This window comes from Lepidochelys olivacea, assembly GCF_965140295.1.
Source record: "Lepidochelys olivacea isolate rLepOli2 genome assembly, chromosome: 2".
NCBI lineage: Eukaryota > Metazoa > Chordata > Testudines > Cheloniidae > Lepidochelys > Lepidochelys olivacea.
This window is the reverse complement of record NC_140412.1, coordinates 211,463,009-211,481,811: the sequence shown is the minus strand read 5'-3', so window position 1 is coordinate 211,481,811 and position 18,803 is coordinate 211,463,009. Positions and strand designations below refer to the sequence as shown.

Sequence of the window (18,803 nt, the reverse complement as noted above, 5' to 3'; positions counted from 1 at the left end):
AATCTCTCTGGTCACGCGATTACAGACATAAAAGTTGCGATATTACAACAGAAAAACTTCAAAACCAGACTCCAGCGAGAGACTGCTGAATTGGAATTCATTTGCAAATTGGATACAATTAACTTAGGCTTGAATAGAGACTGGGAGTGGTTAAGTCATTATGCAAGGTAACCTATTTCCCCTTGTTTTTTCCAAACCCCCCGCTCCCCCCACTGTTCCTCAGACGTTCTTGTTAAACCCTGGATTTGTGCTGGGAATGGCCCACCTTGATTATCATACACATTGTAAGGAGAGTGATCACTTTAGATAAGCTATTACCAGCAGGAGAGTGGGGTGGGGGGAGAGAAAACCTTTTGAAGTGATAAACACCCATTTTTTCATGGTCTGTGTGTATAAAACATCCTCACTGCATTTTCCACTTTATGCATCCGATGAAGTGAGCTGTAGCTCATGAAAGCTTATGCTCAAATAAATTGGTTAGTCTCTAAGGTGCCACAAGTACTCCTTTTCTTTTAACTTATTTAAAGGGATAGTACCTGTCAAGGTTCCTCCCCCACTCTGAACTCTAGGGTACAGATGTGGGGACCTGCATGAAAAACCTCCTAAGCTTATCTTTACCAGCTTAGGTCAAAACTTCCCCAAGGTAACAAATATTACCCCCGTTATCCTTGGAATGGCCGCTACCACCACCAAACTAATACTGGTTACTGGGGAAGAGCTGTTTGGACGCGTCCTTCCCCCCAAAATACTTCCCAAAACCTTGCACCCCACTTCCTGGACAAGGTTTGGTAAAAAGCCTCACCAATTTGCCTAGGTGACTACAGACCCAGACCCTTGGATCTTAAGAACAATGAACAATCCTCCCAACACTTGCACTCCCCCTTTCCTGGGAAATGTTGGATAAAAAGCCTCACCAATTTGCATAGGTGACCACAGACCCAAACCCTTGGATCTGAGAACAATGAAAAAGCATTCAGTGTTTTACAAGAAGACTTTTAATAAAAAATAGAAGTAAATAGAAATAAAGAAATCCCCCCTGTAAAATCAGGATGGTATATATCTTACAGGGTAATTAGATTCAAAAACATAGAGAACCCCTCTAGGCAAAACCTTAAGTTACAAAAAAGATACACAGACAGAAATAGTTATTCTATTCAGCACAATTCTTTTCTCAGCCATTTAAAGAAATCATAATCTAACACATACCTAGCTAGATTACTTACTAAAAGTTCTAAGACTCCATTCCTGTTCTGTCCCCGGCCCAGACGACTACAGACAGACACACAAACCCTTTGTTTCTCTCCCTCCTCCCAGCTTTTGAAAGTATCTTGTCTCCTCATTGGTCATTTTGGTCAGGTGCCAGCGAGGTTACCTTTAGCTTCTTAACCCTTTACAGGTGAGAGGAGCTTTCCCCTGGCCAGGAGGGATTTCAAAGGGGTTTACCCTTCCCTTTATATTTATGACACGCCCCCCAAATCTCAGCTAGGGTGAAACACTGGCTGGGATTTCTTCCTGGAGCTCTAGGAAAACAGAGTTAATAAGACACATGCATCTCTAAATATACTACCAAGTACATAAAGACTAACAATATTTTCCACATCTCAAGGACGATTTTAACCAGTTGATTCTGGGAAACTTTCACGGGAGAGTGCATCAGCCACTTTGTTAGAAGCTCCTGAGATGTGTTGGATGTCGAAATCAAAATCTTGGAGAGCTAAACTCCACCGAAGAAGTTTTTTGTTAGTTTCTTTGACGGTGTGAAGCCACTTTAGTGCAGCATGGTCGGTTTGCAGGTGGAAACGCCGTCCCCAAACATATGGGCGTAGCTTTTCCAGAGCGTAGACAATGGCATAACATTCTTTTTCAGTGACTGACCAGTTGCTTTCCCTCTCAGACAGTTTTTTGCTGAGAAACACTACAGGGTGGAATTCTTGATCAGGTCCTTTCTGCATTAAAACTGCTCCCACACCACGCTCGGATGCATCTGTGGTTACTAGGAACGGTTTGTCAAAGTCTGGGGCCCTTAGTACAGGGTCAGACATGAGTGTCGCTTTAAGCTTGTTAAAGGCCTTCTGACACTTTCCGGTCCACTGAACAGCATTTGGCTGTTTCTTTTTGGTTAGGTCTGTCAGTGGGGCAGCGATTTGGCTGTAGTGCGGTACAAATCGTCTGTAATAACCGGCCAAGCCTAAGAAGGATTGAACCTGTTTCTTTGACTTTGGGACAGGCCACTTTTGGATAGCATCCACTTTGGCCTGTAGGGGGCTGATAGTTCCTTGACCCACCTGGTGTCCAAGGTAAGTCACTCTGTTTAGGCCTATTTGACACTTCTTAGCCTTAACAGTTAGTCCTGCCTCCCTTATGCGCTCAAGGACTTTTTGTAGATGTTCCAGGTGGTCTGCCCAGGAATCCGAAAATATGGCCACATCGTCAAGGTAGGCGACTGCATATTCTCCTAATCCCGCTAGGAGACCATCTACAAGTCTTTGGAAAGTGGCGGGTGCATTTCGCAGCCCGAAAGGGAGTACATTAAATTCATACAGCCCGAGATGTGTGATGAAGGCTGACCTTTCCTTGGCAGATTCATCTAGCGGTACCTGCCAGTACCCCTTGGTTAAGTCCAAGGTAGAGATGAACTGGGCCCTTCCCAGTTTCTCTAATAGTTCATCTGTGCGTGGCATGGGATAGTTGTCTGGGCGAGTTACAGCATTTAGCTTACGGTAGTCCATGCAAAAACGTATTTCCCCATCTGGTTTGGGAACTAGAACCACTGGAGATGCCCATGCACTTTCAGAGGGGCGGATTACACCCATCTGTAACATATCCTGGATCTCCCGTTCTATAGCAGTTTTAGCTTGAGGAGACACCCGGTAAGGTTGGACCCTAATTGGGTGAGCATTACCTGTGTCAATGGAGTGGTATGCCCGTTCAGTCAGTCCTGGGGTGGCTGAGAACGTTGGCGCGTAGCTAGTGCACAGCTCCTGGATCTGCTGTCGCTGCATACGCCCAAGGGTCATGGAGAGGTTCACCTCTTCCACACCACCAGCACATTTCCCTTCGTAGTAGACACCTTCAGGCCACTCAGCGTCGTCTCCTCCCTGGGCTGTAAACTGACAAACCTTTAATTCTCTGGAATAAAAGGGCTTTAGAGAATTAATATGATACACCTTAGGCTTTCGGTTGGAGGTGGGGAATGCTATGAGATAATTAACAGCTCCCAGGCGCTCCTGGACCACGAATGGCCCTTCCCACGATGCTTCCATTTTATGGGCCTGGAGCGCCTTTAAGACCATGACCTGGTCTCCTACTTTGAAGGAACGCTCTCTGGCATGTTTATCATACCAGGCTTTTTGCTCTTTTTGAGCATCCTGTAAGTTTTCTCTAGCAAGGGCTAAAGAGGTTCGGAGGGTGTTTTGTAGGTTGGTTACAAAGTCCAGAATGTTAGTTCCTGGAGAAGGTGTAAATCCCTCCCATTGCTGCTTCACCAACTGCAATGGCCCCTTAACCTCACGGCCATATACAAGTTCAAATGGAGAAAACCCTAAACTGGGATGTGGTACAGCTCTGTAGGCAAAGAGCAACTGCTGCAATACTAGGTCCCAATCATTGGAGTGCTCATTTACGAATTTACGTATCATGGCCCCCAAAGTTCCATTAAACTTCTCCACCATGCCATTTGTTTGATGATGGTAAGGAGTGGCAACCAAGTGATTTACCCCATGAGCTTCCCAAAGGTTTTTCATAGTTCCTGCCAGGAAATTAGTCCCTGCATCTGTGAGGATGTCGGAGGGCCAACCTACCCTGGCAAAAATGTCTGCTAGTGCCTGGCACACACTTTTAGCCCTGGTGTTGCTTAGAGCTACTGCTTCCGGCCATCGGGTGGCAAAATCCATGAAAGTCAGTATGTACTGCTTTCCTCTGGGTGTCTTTTTCGGAAAAGGACCCAGAATATCCACAGCTACTCGCTGAAATGGAACTTCAATGATGGGGAGTGGCTGGAGAGGAGCTTTGACCTGGTCTTGGGGTTTTCCCACTCTTTGGCACACCTCACAAGACTGGACATAGGTAGAAACATCCTTGCCCATTCCCTCCCAGTGGAATGACCCCCCCAAACGGTCTTTGGTCCTGTTCACCCCAGCATGGCCACTAGGGTGATCATGGGCTAAGCTCAAGAGCTTGGCCCGGTATTTAGTTGGAACTACCAACTGTCTCTGAGGATGCCAGTCTTCCTGGTGTCCCCCAGAAAGAGTTTCCTTGTATAAAAGTCCTCTTTCTACAACAAACCTGGATCGATTAGAAGAGCTGAGAGGCGGTGGGTTGCTCCGTGCCGCCGTCCAAGCTCTCTGGAGGCTTTCATCTGCTTCCTGTTCGGTCTGGAACTGTTCCCTTGATGCTGGAGACATCAGTTCCTCATTGGATTGGGGACATAGGCTTGGTCCCTCTGGAAGCGATATAGGGGATGGAGCTGTTTCTGTTGACTGTGAACCGCTCTCCGCTGGTGCACTATGTTGGGATTCAGGCTCCGGCTGAGCCTCTTGTGTAGGGTTATCGGCTGCTGCCAGTTCAGGTTCGGTGGGGCCCTCTGGTGTTGAGGTTGCAAGTACTGGATTCAGTGCTGACACGGGGTCTGGTGTTGGTTGTTCGGCTGGTTCCGGTTCTGGGACTGGTTCCGTCTGGGTCTCTGGGACTGGATCCACTACTGCTGTTGCAGACATTGGCCTGGGGTCCAGGTCCATCACCTCTGACTGGGTCCTGATAGAAGTTTCCGGAACAGAGCTAGGCCTCACGGCTTGTTTAGCCTGGTTGCGGGTGACCATTCCCACCCTCTTGGCCTGCTTCACATGATTGGCCAAGTCTTCCCCCAACAGCATGGAGATGGGATAATCATCATAGACTGCAAAAGTCCACATTCCTGACCAGCCCTTGTACTGGACAGGCAACTTGGCTGTAGGCAAATTGAAAGAGTTGGACTTGAAGGGTTGAATCGTCACTTGGATCTCTGGGTTGATTAAATTGGGGTCCACTAAGGAAGCATGGATAGCTGACACTTGTGCTCCGGTGTCCCTCCACGCGGTGACCTTCTTCCCACCCACACTCACAGTTTCCCTCCGCTCCAAGGGTATCTGGGAGGTATCTGGGCCTGTGGACCTCTGGTGTGATTCCGGTGCAATGAACTGTAACCTGTTGGGGTTCTTGGGGCAGTTGGCCTTTACATGCCCCAGCTCGTTACATTTAAAACATCGTCCAGCTGACGGGTCACCGGGGCGAGGTGGGTTGCTGGAGAACGGGGTGGTGGGACGATAAGGGGTCTGGAGGGTTCTTTGGGAGGTAGGTGGGGCTTTGGGCGGCCCCCGGTAATAGGGTGTGGTCTGGGGTGGTCCCTTCTGGTCTCCGCTCCAACTGCGACCAGTTTTCTTCTTCTCTGCCACCTCCACCCATCTGGCTCCAATCTCTCCTGCCTCAATTACAGTTTTGGGTTTCCCATCTAGGATGTATCTTTCTATTTCCTCAGGAACACCCTCTAAGAATTGTTCCATTTGCATTAGGAAGGGCAAATTTACTGGAGATTCAACACTTGCTCCTGATATCCAGGCATCCCAATGTTTTACAATGTGGTAGGCATGTCGGGTAAATGACATGTCTGGTTTCCACCTTAGGGCTCTGAACCTCCGACGAGACTGCTCGGGTGTTATCCCCATTCTGACTCTCGCCTTGGATTTAAACAGTTCATACTTGTTCATGTGTTCTTTAGGCATTTCAGCTGCCACCTCAGCTAAGGGTCCACTGAGCTGCGGCCTCAGCTCTACCATGTATTGGTCAGTAGAGATGTTGTACCCAAGGCAGGCCCTTTCGAAGTTTTCTAAGAAGGCCTCAGTATCATCACCTGCCTTGTAGGTGGGGAACTTTCTGGGATGGGAAGTGGTACCTGGAGAAGGATTGCTAGGGTTTGTTGGTATATTCTGCTGGGCCTTTATCCTCTCCATCTCCTCCACATGCTTCCTTGCCTCCATTTCCCTCTTGTGGGCAGCCTCCTGTACCTCCTTCTCCAGCCGCATGAGTTCTATCTGTCTTTCATGTTCCCTTTGTTTTTCCTCAGCCTGAAATTTGGCTAATTCCAGCTGTAGTCGAGCTGAGGATTTGGCCATTCTAACCTCTCTGTTTTTAACTAACTTTACACCCGAGGTTTAGAAATAAACAAACAAAACTTGGCTGTAAACTTTTGCTGTGCTGGAATAGAGTACCTATTCTCTGATAGTGATTGTCAGCCTACAGAAAAAGACAATTCCCTTGTCTCTGCTCTGGGCCCAAATTAAAGCAAAAAACCTCCAACTACTTGGAAAACTGCTTACCCAGCCCAAAGAAAAAAAAAATTTCTTTTCAAACCTGTGCTCCTTGTAAAACAAAAAAAAAATCAAAATCCTAAAAAAAAAAAACCCTGCCACTTTTGTCTCCAGGCAAATGGGTAGAGCACACACCCCCTATTTACTTTTAGGAAGAAAAGAAAAAAAAAAAACCTCTGGGTTGGAAGACTGTGAATTTCCCTGCAGGAGTTAAGTACCCTGCCTCCAGGCAAGAAAACCTGCAATTCACAAGATAATCCCCTTTTGTCTCTGCTTGGCCACAAAGCAGAGAGAAACCAAGCTGCTTTCAGTTTCAAAGCTGCCTTCTGGACTTCCTAAAAATTCCTTTTTAAAATCTGTATTTCTAGTTCAAAAAATCTCAACTGGATCTCAAAATGATTTCAGGTTAATCCCACCACTGTGCCACCATGTCAAGGTTCCTCCCCCACTCTGAACTCTAGGGTACAGATGTGGGGACCTGCATGAAAAACCTCCTAAGCTTATCTTTACCAGCTTAGGTCAAAACTTCCCCAAGGTAACAAATATTACCCCCGTTATCCTTGGAATGGCCGCTACCACCACCAAACTAATACTGGTTACTGGGGAAGAGCTGTTTGGACGCGTCCTTCCCCCCAAAATACTTCCCAAAACCTTGCACCCCACTTCCTGGACAAGGTTTGGTAAAAAGCCTCACCAATTTGCCTAGGTGACTACAGACCCAGACCCTTGGATCTTAAGAACAATGAACAATCCTCCCAACACTTGCACTCCCCCTTTCCTGGGAAATGTTGGATAAAAAGCCTCACCAATTTGCATAGGTGACCACAGACCCAAACCCTTGGATCTGAGAACAATGAAAAAGCATTCAGTGTTTTACAAGAAGACTTTTAATAAAAAATAGAAGTAAATAGAAATAAAGAAATCCCCCCTGTAAAATCAGGATGGTATATATCTTACAGGGTAATTAGATTCAAAAACATAGAGAACCCCTCTAGGCAAAACCTTAAGTTACAAAAAAGATACACAGACAGAAATAGTTATTCTATTCAGCACAATTCTTTTCTCAGCCATTTAAAGAAATCATAATCTAACACATACCTAGCTAGATTACTTACTAAAAGTTCTAAGACTCCATTCCTGTTCTGTCCCCGGCCCAGACGACTACAGACAGACACACAAACCCTTTGTTTCTCTCCCTCCTCCCAGCTTTTGAAAGTATCTTGTCTCCTCATTGGTCATTTTGGTCAGGTGCCAGCGAGGTTACCTTTAGCTTCTTAACCCTTTACAGGTGAGAGGAGCTTTCCCCTGGCCAGGAGGGATTTCAAAGGGGTTTACCCTTCCCTTTATATTTATGACAGTACCCGATTCCTATACATTGTGAGGTGGGGACAGGAAACTCAAACGTATTTGCTGAAGTGGGCCAGATTGTCTCCTGGGCAGAAGGCCACCCCTAGCTGCATCAGAGTGATTTACATAAGTGGGACACTGAACACGAAAGCGGGCTGTCTAAGGTATCAGCAGAGAGACTACATGGAATGCTCCCTGAACCTAGAACTATATCAGTTGATTTCCAGTACCGCAGGCTATCTCCAGGGAGATCTATTTGCATTCAATCAAAATGCAAAGGTGAAACTCTTATTCACCTGAAAAGACCACCACTCCTCACTGGGATTGGACTCTCTGACTCAGATCTGTTTTGGCTCTGTGCTTTCCCTGCCATTCTGCTAGGAAGAGTCACTCAGAAGGAGAAAAAAGAGGAAATTATGGAAGAAGGCCATGGTAGTGAGAACTGCTTCTACTCAGTCTCTCACCTGACAGGATCTTCTGTCCTTGAGCCAGGTCCTGATTTTGGAGCATGACAGCTTGGCTAACCTAGATGGGTTACTCTTCCACAATAATAGGCTATCTTAGCATCCCACAGGCCTTCCACCCTCTTAGCCTACACAAGAGTTTGGACAAAATTCTACTGATACCAGGCTAGAAATTTCAGGAAACTGGTCATCCTAGCTCTTCTGGATCTCTTGCAAGATGACCTAAACTTGGGCCCAAGACCTCCTACCATTCTATCTCATGTCTCAGCACTACATAGTGTTATAAACACAGGCTCTTCCATGTCTCTGGTAAATCACCTAGTGGTAGTCTGGCTCTTCAGGGGAGCATGTCTACCAAAACTAGCAGTCAGACCTGCCTTCCCTACCTGGGATCTTGCCACAATTCTGTAGGCTCTCATGACCCATTCAAATTGATGGCATCTAAGTCCCTGCATTTCATTTCCATGCAAACCAGCTTCTTGATCACAGTCAGATCAGAAAAGTCTGAAGCCTCTGCTCTTACTACTACATCTTCCATAACAACAGTCATTTTTCCTACCACTGAATTGATTGTTACCAAGATAAACTCTTCTTTCCATACATCACAGAAAATTGTTCTTCCTTTGTTTTACCCAAAGCCTCTACACCTGTATGAAAGAGTTGTTCAATTTTACCTTAGCAGAACTAATCAGTTCTCCTATCTGTTCATTTCTTTTGCCCTAAATGTCTGGGCCTGAAAGCTCCTCCATAGCCAGACATCAAACCAAGCCCAAGGGGATCGGTGCCCATTCAACATTCTTCATGGCAGCATCCAGGGCAAAAAGGGAGTCAACCATTGAGGAGGATCTGTCTCTTCCTGCCTCTCCTCCTTTGGTAATATTTATGTGAGTTGTCATGCCAATAAAATCTCACTGAATTGAATTGAAATTGTGTAAAGCTGCTATGTAGTCACTCCCAACAGCACTGTTTTTACAGAGTGCTGTTGGGTTGACCTTCATTCCTCTACAGAAGGAAAATTCCTTGAGTGGAAAGTGCTCCAAGCCATGGTACCTAAATAACTTAATTATACTGTTTTTAGTTTCCTCATTCTACAGATGTTGTAGGCTGCTCATACTTGTCCATGAGGCTCTAAGAAAGAGCCATGTCCCTTCCACTTTCACTCCAGATGAGTGCTTCCACAATTGTAATGAAACACTAAATTTGTACTAGTAGATTAAAAATAAAACTTTGTAACAGTAGCACTTTATTCAGTCACATTTATTATACGCTTCTGGAATGCGAGCAGGAGGAGTGTGGTCAAGGTGTGGAGCCTCATGGACAAGTCTGAGCTGCCTGTGATATTTGCAGAAAGCAAATAGCAATCCAAATGTCTTTTAATGGCAAAGAGGCCATATCCAGAAAGGAAATTATCAGGTAAAAAATTTTGCAGTGTATTTCCAGGGTAGTTTCAGGATAAGAGTAATTGCTCTGTGTAGGTGGTAATTTAGCCACTGGTATACAAGTTCTTCTTTACAAAGTGCCTTGTAGCTGTTCTGAAATGGCTTTTTAAATGTATGTTTATTTAATTAGTGGGTAGTATTAAAATAAAGCTGACACCATTAAGTTATCAGAAAGCTTAATTTATTTCCACAGTACAAAAGCAATGTCATAAACCAGAAGCTCTGGGCAAATTTCTGTTTTTTAAAATTCATGCTGTTTTTCAATTACACAATTACAAAAATCCCAAACTAGTCTAAACGTCTATTTTCTTACTTGATGTATTAATACAATCAAAACCAATTTTAAAAGAAAAAAATATATTCCAAGAATAAAACATATTCACCAAATTTAAGCCTGGCAGACATTTTTTTATTTTATATTATAAAACTGTCAGTGTAAAAGATTATGATGGAAACTATCAGAGTGTTTAGCTATGACCCTGACCCAGAGTATGTTGTGATTAAATAACTGGGCAAATGATTGCATAACTTAACTTTTTTTTTTTTGTCAAGATGCCAGATAAATCTGTCTGAGACACACACATCCACAAATGTGGCAATTTTTCTGCCATTTTCTAGCTCCTCCATTTGCCTGCTCACTGTTTTGCCTGTATTCTTGATATCAATGTGTTTTCCCACAAAGAAATTCAGTGGGTATCCTCCATCTTCTTCCATGTTTCTGCTCAGAAAAGGACAGAACAGCAAGAGGGAGCAACTTCATGATTCAGGACAGCAAAGAGAACAGCTAGGATGAAAGGAATGTGGCACTCTCTGAACTCTTTATCAGACGTAATGGGGTTTATACTTTGTCTGGATGCAGTGGTCCGCAGGAAGAGGCGGCTGCAATAGGGGTCCTATAAGCCTGGGGTTGTAAATCACCTGCCATGTGGAGCTTTTAACTTAGCAGAGCTCAGTCACAGCTGGGGATCTGACTCATTGCCCTGGTCTACACTAGGACTTTAGGTCGAATTTAGCAGCGTTAAATGGATGTAAACCTGTACCCGTCCACACAATGAAGCCCTTTATTTCGACTTAAAGGGCTCTTAAAATCGATTTCCTTACTCCACCCCTGACAAGTGGATTAGCGCTTAAATCGACGTTGCCGGCTCGAATTTGGGGTACTGTGGACACAATTCGATGGTATTGGCCTCCGGGAGCTATCCCAGAGTGCTCCATTCTGACCGCTCTGGACAGCACTCTCAACTCAGATGCACTGGCCAGGTAGACAGGAAAAGAACCGCGAACTTTTGAATCTCATTTCCTGTTTGGCCAGCGTGGCAAGCTGCAGGTGACCATGCAGAGCTCATCAGCACAGGTGAGCATGATGGAGTCCCAGAATCGCAAAAGAGCTCCAGCATGGACCGAACGGGAGGTACGGGATCTGATCGCTGTTTGGGGAGAGGAATCTGTGCTATCAGAACTCCGTTCCAGTTTTTGAAATGCCAAAACCTTTGTCAAAATCTCCCAGGGCATGAAGGACAGAGGCCATAACAGGGACCCGAAGCAGTGCCGCGTGAAACTGAAGGAGCTGAGGCAAGCCTACCAGAAAACCAGAGAGGCGAACGGCCGCTTCGGGTCAGAGCCCCAAACATGCCGCTTCTATGATGAGCTGCATGCCGTTTTAGGGGGTTCAGCCACCAGTACCCCAGCCGTGTTGTTTGACTCCTTCAATGGAGATGGAGGCAATACGGAAGCAGGTTTTGGGGACGAAGATGATGATGATGATGATGATGAGGTTGTAGATAGCTCACAGCAAGCAAGCGGAGAAACCGGTTTTCCCGACAGCCAGGAACTGTTTCTCACCCTGGACCTGGAGCCAGTACCCCCCGAACCCACCCAAGGCTGCCTCCTGGACCCAGCAGGCGGAGAAGGGACCTCTGGTGAGTGTACCTTTTAAAATACTATACATGGTTTAAAAGCAAGCATGTGAAAGGATTACTTTGCCCTGGCATTCGCGGTTCTCCTAGATGTAGTCCTAAAGCCTTTGCAAAAGGTTTCTGGGGAGGGCAGCCTTATTGCGTCCTTCATGGTAGGACACTTTACCACTCCAGGCCAGTAACACGTACTCGGGAATCATTATAGAACAAAGCATTGCAGTGTATGTTTGCTGGCATTCAAACAACATCCGTTCTTTATCTCTCTGTGTTATCCTCAGGAGAGTGAGATATAATTCATGGTCACCTGGTTGAAATAGAGTGCTTTTCTTCAGGGGACACTCAGAGGAGCCCATTCCTGCTGGGCTGTTTGCCTGTGGCTAAACAGAAATGTTCCCCGCTGTTAGCCACAGGGAGGGGGGAAGGTTGAGGGGGTAGTCACGCGGTGGGGGGAGGCAAAATGCGACCTTCTAACGAAAGCACATGTGCTATGTATGTAATGTTAACAGCAGGGTTTACCCTGAAAGAGTATAGCCACTGTTTTATAAAATGTGTCTTTTTAAATACCGTTGTCCCTTTTTTTCTCTCCACCAGCTGCATGTGTTTCAATGATCACAGGATCTTCTTCCCAGAGGCTAGTGAAGCTTAGAAAGAAAAAAAAACGCACTCGCGATGAAATGTTCTCCGAGCTCATGCTGTCCTCCCACACTGACAGAGCACAGACGAATGCGTGGAGGCAAATAATGTCAGAGTGCAGGAAAGCACAAAATGACCGGGAGGAGAGGTGGCGGGCTGAAGAGAGTAAGTGGCGGGCTGAAGACAGGGCTGAAGCTCAAATGTGGCGGCAGCGTGATGAGAGGAGGCAGGATTCAATGCTGAGGCTGCTGCAGGACCAAACCAGTATGCTCCAGTGTATGGTTGAGCTGCAGCAAAGGCAGCTGGAGCACAGACTGCCACTGCAGCCCCTCTGTAACCAACCGCCCTCCTCCCCAAGTTCCATAGCCTCCACACCCAGATGCCCAAGAACACAGTGGGGGGGCCTCCGGCCAACCAGCCACTCCACCACAGAGGATTGCCCAAAAAAAAGAAGGCTGTCATTCAATAAATTTTAAAGTTGTAAACTTTTAAAGTGCTGTGTGGCATTTTCCTTCCCTCCTCCACCACCCCTCCTGGGCTACCTTGGTAGTCATCCCCCTATTTGTGTGACAAATGAATAAAGAATGCATGAATGTGAAGCAACAATGACTTTATTGCCTCTGCAAGAGGTGATCGAAGGGAGGAGGGGCGGGTGGTTAGCTTACAGGGAAGTAGAGTGAACCAAGGGGCGGGGGTTTCATCAAGGAGAAACAAACAGAACTTTCACACCGTAGCCTGGCCAGTCATGAAACTGGTTTTCAAAGCTTCTCTGATGTGTACCGCACCCTCCTGTGCTCTTCTAACCGCCCTGGTGTCTGGCTGTGCATAACCAGCAGCCAGGCGATTTGCCTCAACCTCCCACCCCGCCATAAACGTCTCCCCCTTACTCTCACAGATATTGTGGAGCACACAGCAAGCAGTAATAACAGTGGGAATATTGGTTTCGCTGAGATCTAAGCGAGTCAGTAAACTGCGCCAGCGTGCCTTTAAACGTCCAAATGCACATTCTACCACCATTCTGCACTTGCTCAGACTGTAGTTGAACAGCTCCTGACTACTGTCCAGGCTGCCTGTGTACGGCTTCATGAGCCATGGCATTAAGGGGTAGGCTGGGTCCCCAAGGATACATATAGGCATTTCAACATCCCCAACAGTTATTTTCTGGTCTGGGAATAAAGTCCCTTCCTGCAGCTTTTGAAACAGACCAGAGTTCCTGAAGATGCGAGCATCATGCACCTTTCCCGGCCATCCCACGTTGATGTTGGTGAAACGTCCCTTGTGATCCACCAGAGCTTGCAGCACTATTGAAAAGTACCCCTTGAGGTTTATGTACTCGGCAGCTTGGTGCTCCGGTGCCAAGATAGGGATATGGGTTCCGTCTATGGCCCCACCACAGTTTGGGAATCCCATTGCAGCAAAGCCATCCACTATGACCTGCACATTTCCCCGGGTCACTACCCTTGATATCAGCAGATCTTTGATTGCGTGGGCTACTTGCATCACAGCAGCCCCCACAGTAGATTTGCCCACTCCAAATTGATTCCCAACTGACCGGTAGCTGTCTGGCGTTGCAAGCTTCCACAGGGCTATCGCCACTTGCTTCTCAACTGTGAGGGCTGCTCTCATCTTGGTATTCATGCGCCTCAGGGCAGGAGAAAGCAAGTCACAAAGTTCCATGAAAGTGCCCTTACGCATGCGAAAGTTTCGCAGCCACTGGGAATCGTCCCAGACCTGCAACACTATGCGGTCCCACCAGTGCTTGTTTCCCGAGCCCAGAATCGGCATTCCACAGCATGAACCTGCCCCATTAGCACAATGATGCATGCATTGTCAGGGCCCATGCTTTCAGAGAAATCTGTGTCCATGTCCTGATCACTCACGTGACCGCGCTGACGTCGCCTCCTCGCCCGGTATCGCTTTGCCAGGTTCCGGTGCTGCATATACTGCTGGATAATGCATGTGGTGTTTAATGTGCTCCTAATTGCCAAAGTAAGCTGAGCAGCCTCCATGCTTGCCTTGGTATGGCGTCCGCACAGAAAAAAGGCGCGGAACGATTGTCTGCCGTTGCTGTGACAGAGGGAGGGGCGACTGACGACACGGCTTACAGGGTTGGCTTCAGGGAGCTAAAATCAACAAAGGGGGTGTCTTTACATCAAGGAGTATTTCAGACAGGACTTCACGGAGGGTTCCAATAAGAAATGGTGCACCTAAGTTATCATTCTTATTGGAACAAGGAGGTTAGCCTGGCCTCTGATTGATACATGGCTAGATTTACCTCGCTGCACCTTCTCTGTGAGTGACTGCAGTGTGACCTAGAGGAATGAGTCCCCTAGACAGGGGAGGAGGCAAATGAGTACAAAACAAATCTGGTCTATTTCTTGTTTTGACCCACTCCATCTATCTTTTACATCTTTGGCTGGCAGCAGACGGTGCAGAAGGACTGCATGCCATCCACATCTCATGGCTGCTCAGCAGAAGATGGTACAGTACGACTGCTAGCCATCCTCATCTCTTGCCTGCCTGGCAGAAGATGGTACAATACGACTGCTAGCGATCCTCGTCTCCTGCCTGCCTGGCAGAAGATGGTACAGTACGACTGCTAGCAGTCCATATCGCCTGCCCGCTCACCATAAGACGGTTCAATAGGACTGACTGCAGGACTAAAGAGAATGACCTGGTCAAGTCACTCCAAATTTAGTCCCTGCGCCCATGTCTGTCCAGGCGCTCCCAGCCGACGTGGCCAGGAGCACCTCGGACATGATGATGACGGCTACCAGTCGTACTGTACCGTCTGCTGCCACAAGGCAAGGGGTTGCTGCTACTGTGTAGCAATGCCGTACCGCGTCTGCCAGCACCCAGGAAACATAGGGTGACGGTTACCTGAGCGGGCTCCATGCTTGCCGTGGTATGGCGTCTGCACAGGTAACTCAGGAAAAAAGGCCCGAAACGATTGTCTGCCCTTGCTTTCACGGAGGGAGGGAGGGAACGGGGGCCTGACGATATGTACCCAGAACCACCCGCGACAATGTTTTAGCCCCATCAGGCATTGGGATCTCAACCCAGAATTCCAATGGGCAGCGGAGACTGCGGGAACTGTGGGATAGCCACCCACAGTGCAACGCTCCAGAAGTCGACTCTAGCCTCGGTACTGTGGAAGCACTCCGCCGAGTTAATGCACTTAATGCACTTAGAGCATTTTCTGTGGGGACACACACACTCGAATATATAAAACCGACTTCTATAAATTCGACCTTATTCCGTAGTGTAGACATACCCATTGTCTCTTTCTTGGGATCACTGTTTGTTGGGAGATTTTTGGTTCTCATGATACAGTAACTGTAGGAGCGTAGGCTGTGCCACACAGTTTGTGACAGTGCCTATTGTAAAAAAGGTTACTACTTACTATAAATTGCTTGCATACCCAGACCCTAAGAAAAAGATCTGTCTGCAGCTTAAGCAGCTCTGACTGCATGTGGAAAATTAGGTCTCAGGCTAAACTCTTAAGATTCTTTGTTTTGAATAGGTAGTGGCAATCCAAACAGAAGTATCTCTGAAGCAGAGAGAATGTGAAGATGACTTGTTGAAAACTGAACCTGCTCTAGTGGCTGCTACAGCAGCTTTAAATACACTTAATAAGGTAAGAACCAGGCAGTTTAATGGCTGTGAGGAACTTCGTTTAAAGGATTTTAATAAGCTATGTATGGGTCAGCCCATTGGTCTTGTTGCTGTACTGGTCAATGAAAGATCAGGAATGAGCTTGTTCCCCCACCTCCCTAGACTGGCAGCCACTGGGAATTTTGTAGAAGCAACATAATTAGTATGAAGGAGCACCGTGAAGCTCTTGAGTTGTTCTGGCTGATTGGAAGCATCACTGTGCCATAGGATCTGTTGTGTACATGGGACAGAGGGAAGAAGTGCACGTGCCCAGAAGAAAACTGGCAAAGTAGTATGATGTGGGTAGATTATTTTACCTACTATTCTTGAAAGTAGTAGCACTACAGTATGGTACAAGTGTATAGGGGTTTTTGCTGTGATTTATTTTACTACTGATGAAGTCAAGTCGCATCGAACAATCTATATTAAATACAATACCGACTGCAACAAGGATCATTTAGTTGATTTGGGTTCAAGTCCAACAGGAAATTTGTGTGAAAAAATGGCGTTTGCACTTTAGGCTGTCGAAAATTGTGTCTGTATATAGAATCCATATAGAACATTGCGTGTTCATTGTAGAGCTGCAGGACAGTGATGGCTTCCTGTAACTGTCATGCAGATCGTTGCAGTTCTACTTACTATATGAAGTGATGACCAATGGGATCACAAGCAACCAAGAGTCGTCAAAAAGTACAGCTGTGCATTCTTAATCTCTTAAGAATGATTCTACTGTACCCCTGCTGCACTAGCAATTCCATTATTTCTCTGTAGACATCTTCACTTTGCGGATGGCTAACTCTGTTTGGCAGCTTTCTGTTGATTTTTTTTTTTTGTGTGTGTGTGATTGCTTTTCAGATTAATCTCACTGAATTGAAAGCCTTCCCCAACCCACCAACTGCAGTAACTAATGTTACTGCTGCAGTCATGGTATTATTGGCTTATAACGGCAAAGTGCCCAAAGACCGAAGTTGGAAAGCTGCTAAAGTCTTCATGGGAAAGGTGCTGGACAGTGGGAAATCATCTGTTGGCTATGTGTGATGGGTGAGAGGAGGGCTAGTTAATTAAATATTACAGTCAAGGGTAGTTCTGAGTCAAATGTAATATCACTCTCTTACAGACTTAATTGAAGGAGCTGGATGTCATATTGTTATAAATCATGTCTCCCCATGGCTTCAGTGGCATACTGAAGTCAACATGAGCATCAACTGGGAGTTACTTATTATTTGCAAAACTGAGAGCAGTCAAGTATAAGAGGAAGAAAATTGTATATATGTTTTTACCTGATATCAGACAATTTCCCAAATTAATTGCAAAGAGGGACTCGGGTGGTTGGGTTTTTTTGAGGGGGTGTGATGGGTTCTGTAAATGAATGATTCATTTGAAGATATGCTTCCTGCCACCCCCCCTTTTTTTTTCAAAATTTGTATTCACTCAGTGCAATCTCCAAAAGCAAACTAAATGCAGAGTGCCCATTTTGCTTTTATATTTTAAGGTCATGAAAGCAGGAGTTAACTTGTGATCTTGAAAAGTTCTCTGCAGTGTAAATGGATTGGGTACATTAGGTCTCTTCTCCTTGCAGGTTGATGACTTCCTACAAGCTTTAATTAGTTATGATAAGGAGCATATTCCTAAGAACTGTCTGAAAGTGGTCAAAGAGCATTACTTGAAAGATCCAGAATTCAACCCAAATTTGGTCCTCACAAAGTCCTTTGCAGCAGCTGGTCTCTGTGCCTGGGTTATCAACATAGTAAAATTCTATGAGGTACTATATATCAAGATATTTGGTCTCTGACTGGACAAGTAGGTGGGTTTGGAAGGATACTATGATAGACGCTTGTGACTATTTCAGCAGGTTCAGTGTATAATTTTCAGTGAAGATACAAGACTAAATGCAGATGGAGGTTGAAATGGAAAACAGTGCTAAGGCTTGAAAACTTCATTTTTAAACAACAACTTTGTGGCCATTAGGGGTTTGTAATTGTCATTATGATGCAACAGTGGGGACAGATCGTATATCCTTCTTCTCCAGATACACATTCCCCTTCCACTTGAATTAAAGGAAAATCTCAGCTAGCTGTCTACATGACAGGCAGTCTGAGACACAGTTGAGTAATTCTGATTCTCCAGTAGATGCCAGTGGTATATATGCAAACTAGCAAGCCCATTGCAGTATGATGTCTGGATGTCCTTTAATTGTGAATATTAGAAAATCTACTTGATTACAATGTACTATTTACATTAAATGCACACTTTACCCTTTAATTCTGAGACCAAAAAAATCATTCCACATGTGAATTGATTTGATTTGCACAGCAGACCAGTTTTCCCAAATTGAACCCCTCCCCCACTTATTCTGTGCTAAGGAAACAAAAGTTGGAAAGAGTTTGGGATAAATGGGCAGCGTTCATTTCTATTTAAGATATTCTTAAATAAGCTACTGTCAGAACTACAAGGGATAACTCCTCTCCCAGAAAGCAAGTTGTATATGTGTATAGCTATAATTTTGTATTTATTGTAGGTTTGTATGTATTTCACTACCATGTACAAAGGTAGAGCAAATGTATGCAACCTGTGACTTACTGGTTCGTTGTACAGATTAGAAGCTCTTTCATCAGGTGTCATTTGCCGTTTTTGTGAATGAATTCAAGACTTACTTTTTGTCCAAATGAAACTATACTCTCTCTCTTTCTTGAGGTGTATTGTGAAGTGGAGCCAAAACGTCATGCACTGGCCCAGGCAAATGTCGAACTAGCAGCAGCCACTGAAAAGCTAGAAGCAATTAGGAAAAAGCTTGTTGTAAGTACTGTCTGAACAACGATAGTCCTCTTCAAGTATCTTGAACTCATTTCATTGGCTTGTGTCCATCTCTATGGCAAGGCACCAACTCTGTCCAGAAAGATAACTGGTTTTATTACTCCCCAGCTCTGAAATGCCATAAAGTCCTTGTTTTATTGTCAAAGATATGGTTGTTCTGTATTAAGCTTTATTACTACTTTTCCTGTAAATCTG

The 18,803-nt window shown here is 45.6% G+C and overlaps 1 protein-coding gene across 1 annotated transcript in view; it reads left to right on the top strand.

Moving 5' to 3' along the window:
- The window catches only part of DNAH11 (dynein axonemal heavy chain 11), a 299,590-nt gene that overhangs the window by 196,689 nt on the left and 84,098 nt on the right, over positions 1-18,803 (top strand). The window contains exons 58-61 of the mRNA XM_084618686.1: positions 15,664-15,777; positions 16,650-16,793; positions 17,374-17,556; positions 18,489-18,590. Coding sequence (XP_084474812.1) covers positions 15,664-15,777; positions 16,650-16,793; positions 17,374-17,556; positions 18,489-18,590 — 543 coding nt within the window. The remainder of the gene's footprint in view (positions 1-15,663; positions 15,778-16,649; positions 16,794-17,373; positions 17,557-18,488; positions 18,591-18,803) is intronic.